Genomic DNA, 15375 nt, shown 5'->3' with positions numbered 1-15375 from the left:
TGGAAAGTTTTGTCGGTTGGCTAGGAAGTAATTACCCATTATGAACAATTGCCTTGTAATCAAATGATAAGTAAGGAGTTTCACTGCAAGCACTTCGAATTTTTAATGTCAGAGTTGGAGAGGAAACGACGAGCAAAAGAATTCAATTTCCTCAGAAACATTTCGAAATAGTATAGAGAAAGCGCTACAAAATGTACCAACTTTTCACGTATAATACGTATTAATAAGCAATAATAAATTAACGAGTAGCGAAACACAACTGCTCTGTTTGTGACATATTTTCATGATGATTAAGAAATGTACATTGTAACCAGGACTCGTCTATGCTTGTAACATACGTATTACGACATTATTATGTAGGTTCGGTCATAAATAACATTTACCGTAAACACTAAAAAAAAATGCTAAACATGTTCAACAAATTGCTAAATATTTTTACCATTAGATTGTGCAATAAGTTCATTCGTGTCGATGCATAGTGTTTCGGGTATACACGGTATGTTCAAAAAGTTTCCAGACTGATTTTTTTACATATACATATACTATTAGCCCCATCTCCGAAATCGAGATGATACTAAATAATTTAGATCTTTCTTAGTGCCCTATAATTTTCGTGTTTCCCGATGTTCATTTGTTCATTAATACTACGCTGTTAAAGTTGCTTGATTTTATACGTTGTCACGATTACAACCATGGAGCAACGAGCTGTAATTAAATTTTGCTTTAAAAGTGGAATAACTGCGATTGAAACTTACAGAATGATGTAAAAAGCATACGGACATGATTGTCTGAGTCGTGCTGTAGTTTTTCAGTGGTTCAAACGATTTAAAGAACGTTGTCAGTCACTTGAAGATGACAAAAGAGAAGGACGACCTTCGACAAGTTGCATCGAGTCGAATGTTGAATGTGTTCGTTTCCTGTTGTTGAGAGACCGTTGTTTAACGATCAAAATGATAGATGACGAATTAAATATTAGAATTCGACGTGTGAGGCCCGAGCTTTACCGATCGGGTGAATGGTTTCTGCTCCACGACAACGCACCCGCACATTCGTCGGTCATCGTCACAGAATTTCTGGCAAAAAAGCCTAACTGTTATTAACCATCTACCGTATTCGACAGATTTGTCACCTGCCGATTTCTTCTTGTTCCCGAAAATCAAATTGTCAATGAAAGGCACCTATTATGAAGAGGTGAATGCAATAAAACAGACAGTAACCGATCAATTAAACAGGGTAACACTAGAGGAATTCTCCAAGGCACTCTATAAACGTTGTATTGGGTGTGTAGCTACAGGAGGGATGTATGTAGAAAACTGAACAATAAAAATTCCTTAATCAAGACAATTCAATCTTTTATTACACCAATCTTGGAACTTTTTGAACACACGGTATATGTTTGTTCGAGATATGTGGATTCGAGCAAAATCATATTTTACGAACTAATTCATTTTCGTCTTAAATACACCCTAATACATACCAATATTGGTGGGTACAATTATTGATGTGAATTGTACAATTATTATGCACCTATTATTGTTAATTTATTTGCACGTTAAAAATATTTATTTACTCGATTATTTAATAATAATAATATATATTTAATTGTATTAAAAATTAATGAGTACATAGAATGACACTCTTAGTAGTGTTTTTTCGTCAGGTAAGCTTGAAAAGAAATTCCTTGATGGAGAGGTACTAAACAAAATTTGTAGTTTTTAAAAAATAATTTATAACACATCAATAATAGAAGTGTAGCTGATGCGAATTAGTGTATCTCGTCACCAGCTGTTGAAAAACGAGTAATGACAACTCGCGTCTTCCGTCAACAATGTGTCCATACGTGCGAAGTTTTTTTCGAACCTGCTTGGAATTGTAAACCTACGGTTCAACCGCCGTGGTACACGTGTAAGGATGCAACTGTTGCCCGTCAAATGCATACTAGACAGCTGTTTCACTTTTCGCGACCGAAAAGTACTTCGAGAATGATGCGATAAATAAATCGAATGATAGTTCGACCGATGGGAGCTTACGAATTTTATTTTTATTAATGACATAACAGCAAAATTATAATCTGTTATGTTCGGTAAACGGTAGTGTATGTCTCCTTATTACTTCGTATACGGGCGGCTCTACTGTATAAAAAATGAAATAATTATGTGTGATGTGCATGGAGACTCTTTTTACCCACTAAACATCAGGGTATTCGAAACAGGTAAACATAAGTTTCGTCTCGTTTGCATACCTGGTTGACCTAAGGGTATTTCACCTGGAGCTAAAGCGGAAGTTTTCTTCTACTTTTACTAGGCAGTCTGGCATGAAAGTGAGGGGGAAAATCAAAAGCCTCATTCAGCGGAAAGATATGAGTTTCTTCTTTAAAGCTGAGAAGTTTGAAGGAATTTGTACGGAAAAGATTTTCATGCAAAAGGTCTTATAAATAGTCGAAGAAATATTTCGAATCGATTTCATTTTATTAACACTTTGTGGTAATGACACCATCTTGAGATGGTAACCATTGCCCGGCGAGATACCTCTCTTGTCCCTGTACCAGTCAGCTTGTGGGAACTTGGCAACTTCAAAATTGTACTCTTTTGTGTGTTTATTACTTCGAACTATATGATTGTTTTGGTAGCTTTTTGCCAAATTTTTCTTTAAGGGTTGTTTGAAAAATGTATTATACAAATAAAGAAATGCACTTTTAAAATATTTATACTATTACATACATATTATTGTTTCGAGACGATAACTTTTACATGCTGGGCAAATAAAGTTCAGCTCTGCAGCTTTGAAACTTGCGTGTCCGCTGTGCGGTTAGTCGCGCCTTAGTTACGCTACCGTGCGAAATGTAATGACATGTTTCTTATGGGAATTCAGGGCTGGGCAAATTCATTACCTAAATAAAGAGTTTCAAATAAGGGATAAAAGATAAAAGTACTTCGCCATCTTTATTGATTAAACATGGAAATTCCAATTTTTATATTAATATAAGAGTTCTTCTGGAACGAGTAGACACTTACCAAACAATTATTCAATCTCATTAACTGTTGAAAGTTCAAGGTGACGCTCTTAAGCCGAGTTTACAACTTTTAATTCTGGATAATCATCGGGAATGATTCATCGATCAACATTGTTTTTATCCCCCTATTATCCGAAGTGATCAGAGTAGAGCCAATCTCTTACTGAACTGAATGGATCATTCATTCGTAATGAAACGGCATTGACAAGTATAAATTTATATTTTAGAATGTGCGTGCATGTTGTTATAAGTACGATAATACTGAATTCCTCTTCGGACGAAAACTAGCAAAATCTAGTTTTCTAAAGTTGAAAGGTGTAAATTCGGCTTTAGATACTGTTGCTTTTCACTATGTGTTTGGGATCCAGTCGGATATACCACTGAAAAGGCGCTACTAGCGGAGGCGCCATCTTTGCACCGCGAGTATCATTTTTGTTTCTACTCGGCGTCTACGACGCTCGAGAAGACGCAGGAAGGCAGTCTTCGCGCACACCTCATAGTATAAACACACTTGTTGTAAACCTTCGTGATTCCAAATATATGTTAATCTTAATAACGATTAACAATTGCGTGTATTATTTAATACCCCCCGCGGGAGACTCAACACTGTGTATTATTCGAATCAAACTATGCTCAACTCTGTGGAGATTTAATGAATTTTTTAAATAGTTGTTATTTTATACGCTATTTTATGTAAGGGAAGCTCCCCTAGCCCTGGACAGCACCTATGTAGTATCGGATATTATCTATTATGTTCGACAACTGAAACACGAAAGAGTTAAAGAACAGAAGAGAAACTTAGGAAATAAGTTTCAAAAGACAAATAGACCCAAAAAGATAAAGAAGAGTAGAGCATTGATATCGAAAAACATAAACAAAGACACTGTTTGTGTATGTTGCTTAGAGAGCCATAATGAAGACTGGATTCAATGTTGAAGCTGCCAAGAATGGGCTCACGAGGCTTCGGCCGATATTCCTGAGTGTTCTGATGATTATGTTAAATACATGATATACATATATCACAATCATTGGAAACATATTTACATATTTTTGCTATATCCGGGTACTAGGTGGTGCCGTTCAATGTTCATTTAGAATAATGTACCAAAGTTTCATGTTAATTTAAGTTGAAAATTATGATAATGTTAGTTATTTTGTTCCTTTACTTTGATTTTTATTGTTGTTAGTTTGTAATTAATGTAGAATAAAAAGAAAATATTATTTCTTCATTTATCTAAGGAAAATTTTAAGTATTCGCCACTAGGGGAACTCCTTCTATGGGCGCCAAAACTGAACCAATCAATAAAATTCGCAAAAAAAGTTTAATCTAAAAATTAAGGGAAAAGCAGCGAAAGTGCTCCAGGTGTATCGATAATTTAATGAGCTATGTTGCAATCGGAATCAAATTTGGAACAATAAGTAGAATCGATAAGCTTCTCAAATTAGAACTCTTCTGTGAATAAAATTTTCCAATGTTTTTTTTATCATCTCGTTCGAATAAAAATTCGTTCACTCTGTTGAGTAGTTCTATCGAGTTTGAAATTAAATAAAAACTTTATTGTACTTCATTAAACTTTTTCACTGTACTGAGTCATAGGCACTATAAATTCATGAAATTCGCAGTCTACTGATCACAAAAGTGTTAGCCTGTTAAGTTTTTATTTCTGTATAAAAAAACTATAAAAAAAATTTTTTAGCAAGACTGCATATTCTATTGAACTTTGAACGAATTTTGTTGATCAAAATAATATTATTGACATTTTCTAATGAGATACGTGTATGTTCAACTTTATGCGAATTTTGTTGGTCAAAGGAAGATTATACATATTTACGTTTTCCAATGAAATACAAGTACGTTCATGGGACTTGTATAGTACCTGATTACTGTAAAGTACTAGACAATCACATTTTCAGTCATTGAAGAGCTTGGATAGCATTCTTTTTCACTAATAAACAGAATTACGTACAAACTATCTAGGTTGGTACACATGGAACGTCATTGTTCCGGAGTTTGAATCTGCCAGTCCTATTGATAACCACTAAATTTTGGTCCGATCTTCTATTGTTTTAAATCGTGTTAAAGAAATGTAACATACTGTAACACACGTGTTTTGACTAATAACAAGATTTATTAGTGTAAATTAATTTTGACGGATTTTTGGCTAAAAAACACATTTATTAAAAAAAATAATACAGTGATTCCTCGATGAATGCGACACGAACAACGGTGTTATTCCCACCACTGCACTGGGGGGAACCCCCTCTAGAATCAATAAAAACAGAGTAAACTTAAGCTAAGCAGAGGTTCCACTTCGTGCAAAAAAAAATGTATAAAGGGCTCAAAACATTCCCGTTTTGCCACAAATGCTTCGAAGCGGATCCGAGTTCGTCGCACTCATCGAGATATTACTGTATCGATTTATGTTATGTTACATTAATCCAAATATTTTCATCCGTTTTTGTAACTTTCTCCCATTTTTTCTCTCCACGATAGAACGACTGGTCTTTTGAACCAATCCCCTGAATAATGAATTTTTGCTTTTCTTCGAAATTGCAGAAGTGTGTTCCTCTAACCCCGTGTTGAAGTGATCGGGAAAAGTGGTACGTAATCTGTTGGGGCCAGGTCTGTTTTTACCCCTCGTTCACCACGAATATTTCAAAACAATTTCCACGGCGCATAATGAATAAAATATGATTAAAAGTTATTAATATTAGCTTATTAAACTTATTATAATAATAGTCTCAGAAGTACGAGTTCTCAGATGAATATATTTTAATCTGTAATAATATACCTTTACTGTGCTTTCATAACTATTATTATTTATATTTTAAAATACCATTTCAGAATAGTCGATGTCAATTAACATATAAATTTAAATTTGGTATTAATCATGTTTTTGATAAATCATTATTTTTGAAAGTAGTGTAACTCCATTTGCGGTTAACAACACTGTTTTACTTGGAGAATACTTATAAAAATGGTCGTACAATAAAACTGAACGTGTCTGGACTCTAAAAAGCACAAAACAAGCTCGATAGCGTTTAAAAATATTGCTAAATAGGTTAACATGCAACCATAACACATCTCCGAATGAAGTAGACTTATAATACTTTAAAAAAAAACCATTTATGTAATTAATTTTCACCAAAAAACCCACATCCACATAAAAGCAGAACGAACCACGACCACGAAGTCGATAAGGTGAGATTCTCAGCATGCGTCTGCGATCTGCATCGAAACGCAGGACACGGCGTAGTATCCCCTAAGGACACCACCAGCAGAACCGAACTCGACGTTCCTCGAAAGTACCCTGACCGAGGTGATTTTGTTATTAGATCTCTTAACACTACAACAACAGACGATAAACGTGTAATCTATTTCTACCGGTCGATAAACATGACAAACACTTGAAAATTTTCTTTACTTTCGTATCGTAATAAAAGTTGTAAAGGATCTGAGAAAATATACTGTTATAACATTTCCACCATCGTTATAAGAGTATACTGACCAATCATTTTGACAGATTTTGTAGTTCCAGTGTTAAAAGCACCCGGAACAGAATGCTACTAAACAAATTGTCAAAACATATCCGCGCATTTGCAACTATTCAGACATCGAAAACTTTCTCTGGTACAACTTATGCACTGTCCATCACGTATTCATTCTACCCAACAAATCCCTCCCCCACTTCCGTGTAAAATAAGAACGAACCACTACCGTGAAGTCGATGAGGCGCGATTCTCAGGACGCACCTGCGATCTGCATCGACCATAGAATACGACATAGTATCCCAACAGGACACCAAGCACCACGGTCTCGAGATCTCTTCAAAGTGTCCTGAATAAGGCGCCAGTAAACATACTGTCAGCACGCATCTGTGACCTGCATCGACCACAGGATACGGACGTAGTATCCCGAAAGGATACCAAGAACTCTAATTCGAGATCTGTTCGAAGTGTCACGAATAGGGTACATATTAGTAAACAAATTGTCAGCACGCATCTACGCGACCTGCATCGACCACAGGATACGAACGTAATTATCCCGAAAGAACACCAAGAGTTTCTGACTCGAGATCTCCTCCAAATGTCCTGAATAAGGCGCCAGTAAATAGATTGCTAACATGCATCTGTGACCTGCATCGACCACAGGATACGACGTAGTATCCCGAAAGGATACCAAGAACTCGAGGATTCGTTCAAAGTGTCCCTAAACAGGGGGATGGTGGTTGTGTATAGACACAGTTGTGGAATGGTACTCACGAGGGATCGTTGTCGCGGGGATTCAGTTCCATTCTCCGTGATGACTGGGAAGTTGCGATAGTCCGGATGATGGTGTTGCTGGTGTTGCAGGAAGTTCAGACGGCGATGATTCTGATGCTGCCTGCCTGGAGCCGCGTTGACCGCGGTACTGGATAGCGGTGACGATGGTGGTGGTTGATGTGGCGAAACCCGTTCACCGCGCATGCGCATACTCGAGGAACGACGCAGGCTGGTGGGCGAGGGACGTGGTATACGGGAGTCCGACGAAGAAGATACCGAGGGCGTCGAGGGTGACGGAATGGTGCCCATTGCACTTCCTGTCGTGTCGGTCACGCCATCGTCGCCATTGACCTTGGTCCCGCTGTCGTCGGCAGTACATGTTGCTGACGACGACGGCGACGACGCTGCCAATTCCGTCGGGGTGACGACGCCGGGATTATTGTTTACGTGGCTCGAGGAGCTCGGATGCATCGATTGCAGGGAATTCAAGGATCTCTCGGTACCGTGACGAGCCATCTTGGTTGCCGTTCAGCTGGACATTGTTGTTTCAATGAATCTCTGGAAATGAAAAATTCCGTGGGTTTATTATCGTTAATACAACTGAAAAGTATGCAACGTGTTCCACGCAACTGGGCCAAGCCGTAGCGTTAAAACGGTAGAAGATAGAACAAAATTTCATTAGGAAAAATTGAATTCTTTCGAGTGACGCGTTACGTGGTGTATGTGTCTTTTGTTCATTTCAAGGTCACTTTTACTTTTTTACAAGGAATTATACATTCTTTTTATACACCACTCGATGCATTTTCTCATTTTCTACATCAAGGTATTAACGTACCTTGGTGGAAAAATTATTAGTTTAAAAGGTATTTCGATTTCAGTTTCTCAATATTGTACAGTATTTGGACCTAAACTCTCTCCCACTACTTCCGACCGATTCGGACGCATGCGATTACTCGTAGCTCGCTATCTCGGCCGGTCTCTTACCAAATAATAGTGGAGTAACGGCACCGAATATCAGACATGTGCTTATATGAGATCCCATAGTATTTCCACAAGAGAGTGCTGCCATACTGTAGCAATGTTTACACTATTAAAACAAATGACAACGTTATCCGTATGAGATTGCCTTTCAACGGGGAAACGATTGTTTCAATAAGACGCCAATAAGTTTGCTTTTTCTCGTCGCGAGTTTCTATAGTTATTTATGAAGAAGCTTTGTATAACATTTAAGGTAAGTTATTTGACCAGTTTCTTTATTAGCTTCAAGTCTTCCAAGGGCTGTTTCACCAGTGGTCCCCGACAATTTGAACGAAACTGCGCAGGATCGTTAGCTATACATGTACGAAAAACATTTGTAAAATATTGGCCGCCATGGTTATACATTTTTTAGCAATTCGAAGTCAAAATTTAAAAAAATCGCCTAGTCCGTCAAGTACCAGTGAGCGCTACCCTTTGTCAACTGCACCAGTGGTGAAGCGGCAGCGTACTGAACTGCCACTTCTTTTTTTGACCTAGTATGTTCTTACTATGGGATACTTGATTTGTCTTTATGAAGATCCAGAAGAGGAGTAAACTGGCAAGAAAGATAGTTCCGAATCTGAATTGGATGACGACGCAGAATGTTTATTTTGTTCGTGCCTCTATTCTACGGACGATTCTGATGAACAGTGGGTTCAATGCCCTAAGTGCTACAGATGGGCCCATGAATATTGTGTCCAAACTGTCTTAAAAAGGCAAAAACATAAATTACTTTAATTTTAAATGCTAATTTTGACTTTTAAATTTTAATTTCAATTTTAAGCAGGGTCTAATAGCAGCTTTTTAAAACCATTCATTTTGTACTAAGTTTGTAGCAATAGTACGTTATGAAACTAACATTGTTCCTAAGTATGTAGAATTAAATGACAAATATAGTAGCATAAACACTTTCAATATTTTCCCGTTTTATTGCCCGATATTTAATCAAACATAAATGGAGTCTCATACATATCCGGTGCAATTACCCTATATCTAGCCCAAGCGCGTGGTATCACCGACACGAACGAAAACATTACATAAGTGGGGGTTTGGACGTTGCAACGCGCACGTTCGGTGCTCATTCGGGGCCGCATGCTCAGATGAGTACACGGCTTTAGAACCATCCCATGCGTAAAACGAAGTTATTCTTAAGTTGGACAAAGAGTAGGCTTGAACGTTCCTTCTCTATATCTTCGCTCGTGTTTACTCATTTTACGAATTCTGCTCTTTTAAACAAATCATTTTTTCACTTAAGTACCGTAATACTTTCCTGTGGAAAATTAAAAAATGCAACGAATGGTGTATAAAAAAATTTATAATTACATTTTAGAAAATAGAGATGACCTCTTCGGTATTCGGAGAAGAGACATGAACCACGTGATGTATCACTCGAAACCACGTAATTTTTCCTAATCAAATTTCTTCATCTTTTACCGTTTTATCGCTATGGCTTGGCCCAGTAGTGTGGAACACCCTGTATAAACGATATCAGGAAACACTGGTATAGTTAATAGAAAAAATTGAATTTAACCGTAGATTCAACAAGCGTGTGTGTACATTTTATCTGTTATACTAAAATAAGAACGTGCAGTAATAAATACACACGTTGTCTTAAGTCGGTTGCACAATCGGTGATATCTAAGTGATAGCGGATGCATGTGTACAAAAAATAAGCGTTTCAATAACTTCGAATCACCGTCTGTAATTCATTACAGTCCTGTGTCATAATTAACTCGATATTATACACGGCGAGGCACCTAACATGGCGAATTAAAATTATTCATAAATTATTTGTTGTTCGAAAATATGTTTCTAACAAAAATTGCGTGGTTTCAAGGGAGATGTATGTTAGAATAATTATTTTTTGTCTACATTGTTCATACAAGTACTAAAGATTACCTTAATTTTTTTTAGTAGAACACCCAATATATTTTTATGAAAATTGAATCAGCATAGAAAATTGGGTGAATAAATATTAAGCCATATTAGGTATAAAATGGATATTTATTGTGATATTTACAATGAAAATTTGATTGTAAAAGGTGTTTTATTCAATTTTCTTAAACCATACACGATTGTAGAAAACATGTAACGATGTTAGTGTATATGCAAAAATCTCTAGGAGTACACTAGAAAATATGTATGTGTCATTCGTCAAATTATTAGGTGTTTTGTATCGGCCATAAGGGTCAACAATTCGAATACTTTTTACAATAAAACTTTCAGCGATCTGGTCGAAGGCTACCTCATCCCCGATTTTGATGATTTTTTAATATGTTATAGAAACAAACATTCTGAATAACATTTTCGTTTCACAAAAATGTCGGTCGGTCCTAGTTCCCGATATATTCGTAAAAAACTGTCGGTACCATGACTGTCCTATTTTGGTACACCTTCGGTTCATTTTTTGAAGGTTTTCCCCCCGTTAGAAAAAAAAAGAAAAAAAATGGGTGGTGACTTGGCTAACACGTTTGTTCATTGCATTCCGTTTCTACTTATTACCAGCACGAATATACGGACAGATCTTTTTTCATTCTATACTGTCTTAGTAATCTATACTGCTTTTATTTCTTTATACATCAGCAATGATAATAATAACAATTATGTATATAAATTATTTTCGGTCGTTAATTCAGTTTATTAGACATACAGTGATTCCTTGATAAATGCGACACGAGCAACGGCGTCATTCCCACCACTGGGTGGGGGGAGGCTCTGGAATTAATCAAAACAGACTAAACAGAAGCTAAGCAGAGGCTCGATTTCGGATAAAAAAACAAATTTATGAGGGGCTAAATCCTTTCCGTCTTGCCATGAATGCTCGGATACAGACCCGAAAACGTCGCACTCATCGAAACATTACTGTACCTCGGAAAGCTCAAACTGAATTTATTATTTACTACTATCACCACAAAAAGTTAACATTCATAAAATCGGATCGGGAAATTTCTTTTTTTTTTGCATCACTTTCTACTGACAATGAGTCCTAATGATGAGTCGTTATTCACCTAGACCGGCAGGATTATATTGTTTAGGTTGCTGTTTGGTATCGTTTCAAATGGTTCACTGATTCAGTGTACCAGACCGAAAACAAAATGAAAACTTTCATTTGCAAAGATCTTTCAAATCGTTCGTATAACGTAACCATAACATTTAGTTAATTGATTAAGTTAAGGATAACATATCTGGATAAACATAATTTTCAAATAACTGTAGTTATTTAACAGTTATTAAATAACTATACAAGTATTACATAGAACAAACGCCTGCTTCGTATTTATTTTATGACTAACCAATAAATGACATTTAATCTTATCATTTAATAGAGTGGCTAAATTTACAATTTATTTTTCAAATAGTTTCTAGAAGTGTTTGTACCCGTAAACTATGTTTAACAAACGTGAACTAAACTGTACTTTGAAGCCGGAAGTTCACCACGATTTTACCGTTCGTAATAAGTGCAGCCTTCGTGCAAAATGAGTCAGCGATCCGGGAGCATTCATGAAAAGAATAATCTAACGGTAACGTGTAAACTAGCCTTTGCTCTGTTTTTATACCGAGCGTACAATTCATAAATGATTATTGGATTTTGGAAGTCTTGTTAAACAGACTGCGGATGTTCGTGTAAATTTACAATTTTGCGCAGTGGCTATAAAAAAACGAAAAATTGGACAGAGTTTTGTTTTCAGTACTAAGGATTGCAATATGTTACAATAATACCCCAGGTATTATTAAATTCTACTAGAATCGTAGAATTTATTTCGCTATAAATATCTACAAGTCGAGTGTTGGACGTTATTCGAATACATTTTTATTCCATGAACGAATAACGAATAAAATTTTTTCTCGTTATTCGATTTCAGGAGGTATTGGGCAAAACTAGTCGTGATTAACTAATAATACTGATTTGTTCGTTCTTCGCGAATAATACCTACTCAGGTTATTCGTTATTCGCAAATAACGAATAGATCATAAAAAATTCGCTATCTTCTGTCACTCCTTAAACGCCATATTAGCAATTCAGAACCAGTGGTCAAATGATGCCACGATATACAAATTCCAAGGAGTGTTTGCGCAAAGACAGTTTAAAGAAGCAACACAGTCACTATAATTTGGATTCCTTACCCCGTTGGCATTGAAAAGAATAAAATATGGCGGACAAAGCAGCTAAGGAAACAACTAAATCGTCAACCGCCCATCAACAAACCATGCCCCCGTCACGACACTATATACAAACATCATCAAAACAAAGAATTCAACCAAAATGGAACGAATAATGACACCAAGAAATTATCTCAAGGATAAGATTAATTATAAAACACACGCAGTGCAACACCAAGCTAATGATAGACCACATCATCCTCCCGTGCAGAAAGTAACTAGTTTACCCATAGACAAAAATTCAACATTAATCCCACCATCAAAGACAACTTAAAAGACATGAAAACAATTTCAAGGACTAATAAATTATTTAAAACATATCAACATATACAATCATTTATGAATACACATCATCATGTTAGAGATAATGTCGCTAATAACCCAATCTAAATGCAACCGTAAATAACAAAGAAAAAGAATATTATACTCGAAATTTTCGAATAACAAAAGGCGAATAAATGTTTTTTTTTCATTGAATTTTATGTAATGATTTAAGTATCACTCTTTTCTCGAGCATATCGTCAGAAATCTTGTGGGAAACGAGATGAATTAACCATAGTAGCGTAAGAGAAAAGTCTCCCACAAGATTTCTAATGATACAATCGAGAAGAAACTGATATTTAAATCGAATTTATATGCGCATAATTCACTGAAAAAAAAATTTATTCGGCTTTTTAATTCAATAATTTCGAACATCGAATAGATTAATATCATTCGTCATTTATACATAAGTTATTTGCAATAAGTTTTGTCCAATACTGCCGCAGTCAATTGATTAGTGATACACGAATTCAGGTAGATTTATATTATTCAGACACAGATACGATTATTTATATTATACATTCGTTGAACAGTGACATCCGATCAATCTAGTCAACAGAAAGTCACTTGACGGTAAACATATCGCTATTACAGCACCACTAAACAGTGGTTAAGTATACTTTAGTTACAAAAACAACATTTTCCGTTGTGTTATGCCGATACGATACGGTACGCATAAACACCTATATTCAAATGCACTGAAGAATAATCGTCTGATCGGATTCGTTCCGTGTTTGTGCGGACAATACATATAAATCGACCTTTACACGTTCGCCACATCAAGTGTGATCAGTCGTAGAAACTTCATTTTATGTCTAGAAAGAGAAGAAGAACCACATATGTAGAAGTATAATTGTGTTCTACATTACTCCACAAAATCAATATAACCTTGACCTCGTGTTATGCAACTTTCATGCTACTGTAATACATAATGCATATACAGGATGCTTCTGAACTATCGGTAGAAAGTTAGCTCGTTAATAGAACTCATTGAATGAAACAAAGAATCTTAATAAGGCACAGGTCAGTAAACCAATCGTTTCGGAATATTCTGTTCTTTAGACGATAAGTTCATTGTTCTGTAGGGTAAGGACCCACCTAAGATTGTCTACCTCAATTCATATCGTTCCTAATTCACGAGTAGTTGTTATTTCTGTGTCTAACTAATCTCAGTCAGATAAAAAAAGTAATTGTTTTATGTTCCATGTACGCCAAGTTAGAACTGTTAAAATATGTATAAAGATTTTCAATCGCCTACTTGAAAAAAAAAAAGACAACAAAAAATCAGAGTCGTGACAGTGTGCACATAACATCGCCTACTTGAAAAATATTGATTAATTCGGGTAGCTTGAATTCGGAAGAGTTGCCCCGCGTTACGTAAGATGGATATTCAAAATGTTACTGGTATTATTTATTGCAGCAGAATAGAAGTAATATGTCCAAAATTTTATGCTGATTCGGGAAAAGTTGCCTATACATACTTCCTTTAACCCTTTAATGTGTGTTTTTTTTAAATTGTCAAAAGAAAATCACATTTCTTTACTTGTGGACATCATTATTTGAACATATTTTGTATAATACTCACACATCTGGGGACAAAAAATAAAATATTTAACCAAAAACATTCATTTTACTTCTTTAAGTTATAATATATACGTAAAATGTAGTCACAATACATAACTGCAATCTACAATGGTTCTAAGGACAACAAAAAATAAAAATTTTTACCTTATAATGTATCAGTACCTCAATAAATAAAACTGATTCTTGAGATAATAACAATTGTAGATAAAGAAAATTTTAGAAAAGCTGTTCTCCCGACGCTTGTATTTATTGTGTGTGAATAATCACGATATTTTAGGTTTACGAAAAGTTACAAAATCCTCGTTGGTTGAGGATCTTCTGAGTTTTCAAGATTAATTGTTTTCTTTTTTATGATACTGAAATACTGAGAAATAAAAATATTTTTTTACGTAAGTGGATTCTTCTAAACATTCTGCGTAATAAAATATCAATGATATATGATCAATGTTAATAATTCGTGAGATATTTTATATACGAAATGTAAAATATGTCACAAAATGTTAATTTTTTCTCGACCTATAACAAAATTATTTCTGCTATGTTATGGTCCCTGTGATACCAGATAAGTTTTGTGAATCAATTTTTTTATATCTATAGAAATCATGAAGATAATTAAAATGATCAAAATTACTGAACCATTTTTTATAATGCACGTATGATTGAACAGTAGTTTCATTTATTCTTCTTTATTGAAAACGATGTAATCAATAGTATGAATAAAATTGTGATATACACAATGATTAACATCTAAATTGACTGAACGATCTGATTTATAACGAAATGTTACGTATATTTTCTGAAATATAACAACTGGGACTTCTTTACCGGGATTCGCCCTATTGTATATTAAAAGAAAAAAAGTAATCATTCAAAAATTCATGCCAGTTTTAAATGCCTTTGTTTGAATTGCGACGAAGGCCGTTGAAAACCGTGCAGTCTATTGGCCAAGGCCATTCATTACGTTGATAGAATAATAAGAAATGACCGGCTACATGACATCACAGAATGATTTTAGA

General features: G+C 35.4%; 1 protein-coding gene across 1 annotated transcript in view; it reads right to left on the bottom strand.

Annotated features, from left to right (window-relative positions):
- Positions 1 to 15375, bottom strand: part of LOC107186658 — a 39061-nt gene that overhangs the window by 12056 nt on the left and 11630 nt on the right. The window contains exon 2 of the mRNA XM_015574581.1: positions 7277 to 7834. Within this exon, the coding sequence (XP_015430067.1) occupies positions 7277 to 7792 (516 nt within the window). The 5' untranslated portion in view covers positions 7793 to 7834. The remainder of the gene's footprint in view (positions 1 to 7276; positions 7835 to 15375) is intronic.

This window comes from Dufourea novaeangliae, unplaced genomic scaffold (genome assembly GCF_001272555.1).
Source record: "Dufourea novaeangliae isolate 0120121106 unplaced genomic scaffold, ASM127255v1 scaffold80, whole genome shotgun sequence".
NCBI classification, from domain to species: Eukaryota; Metazoa; Arthropoda; class Insecta; order Hymenoptera; family Halictidae; genus Dufourea; species Dufourea novaeangliae.
Note: the sequence above shows the minus strand (reverse complement) of the source record. Positions and strands in the feature narration are given on the sequence as shown.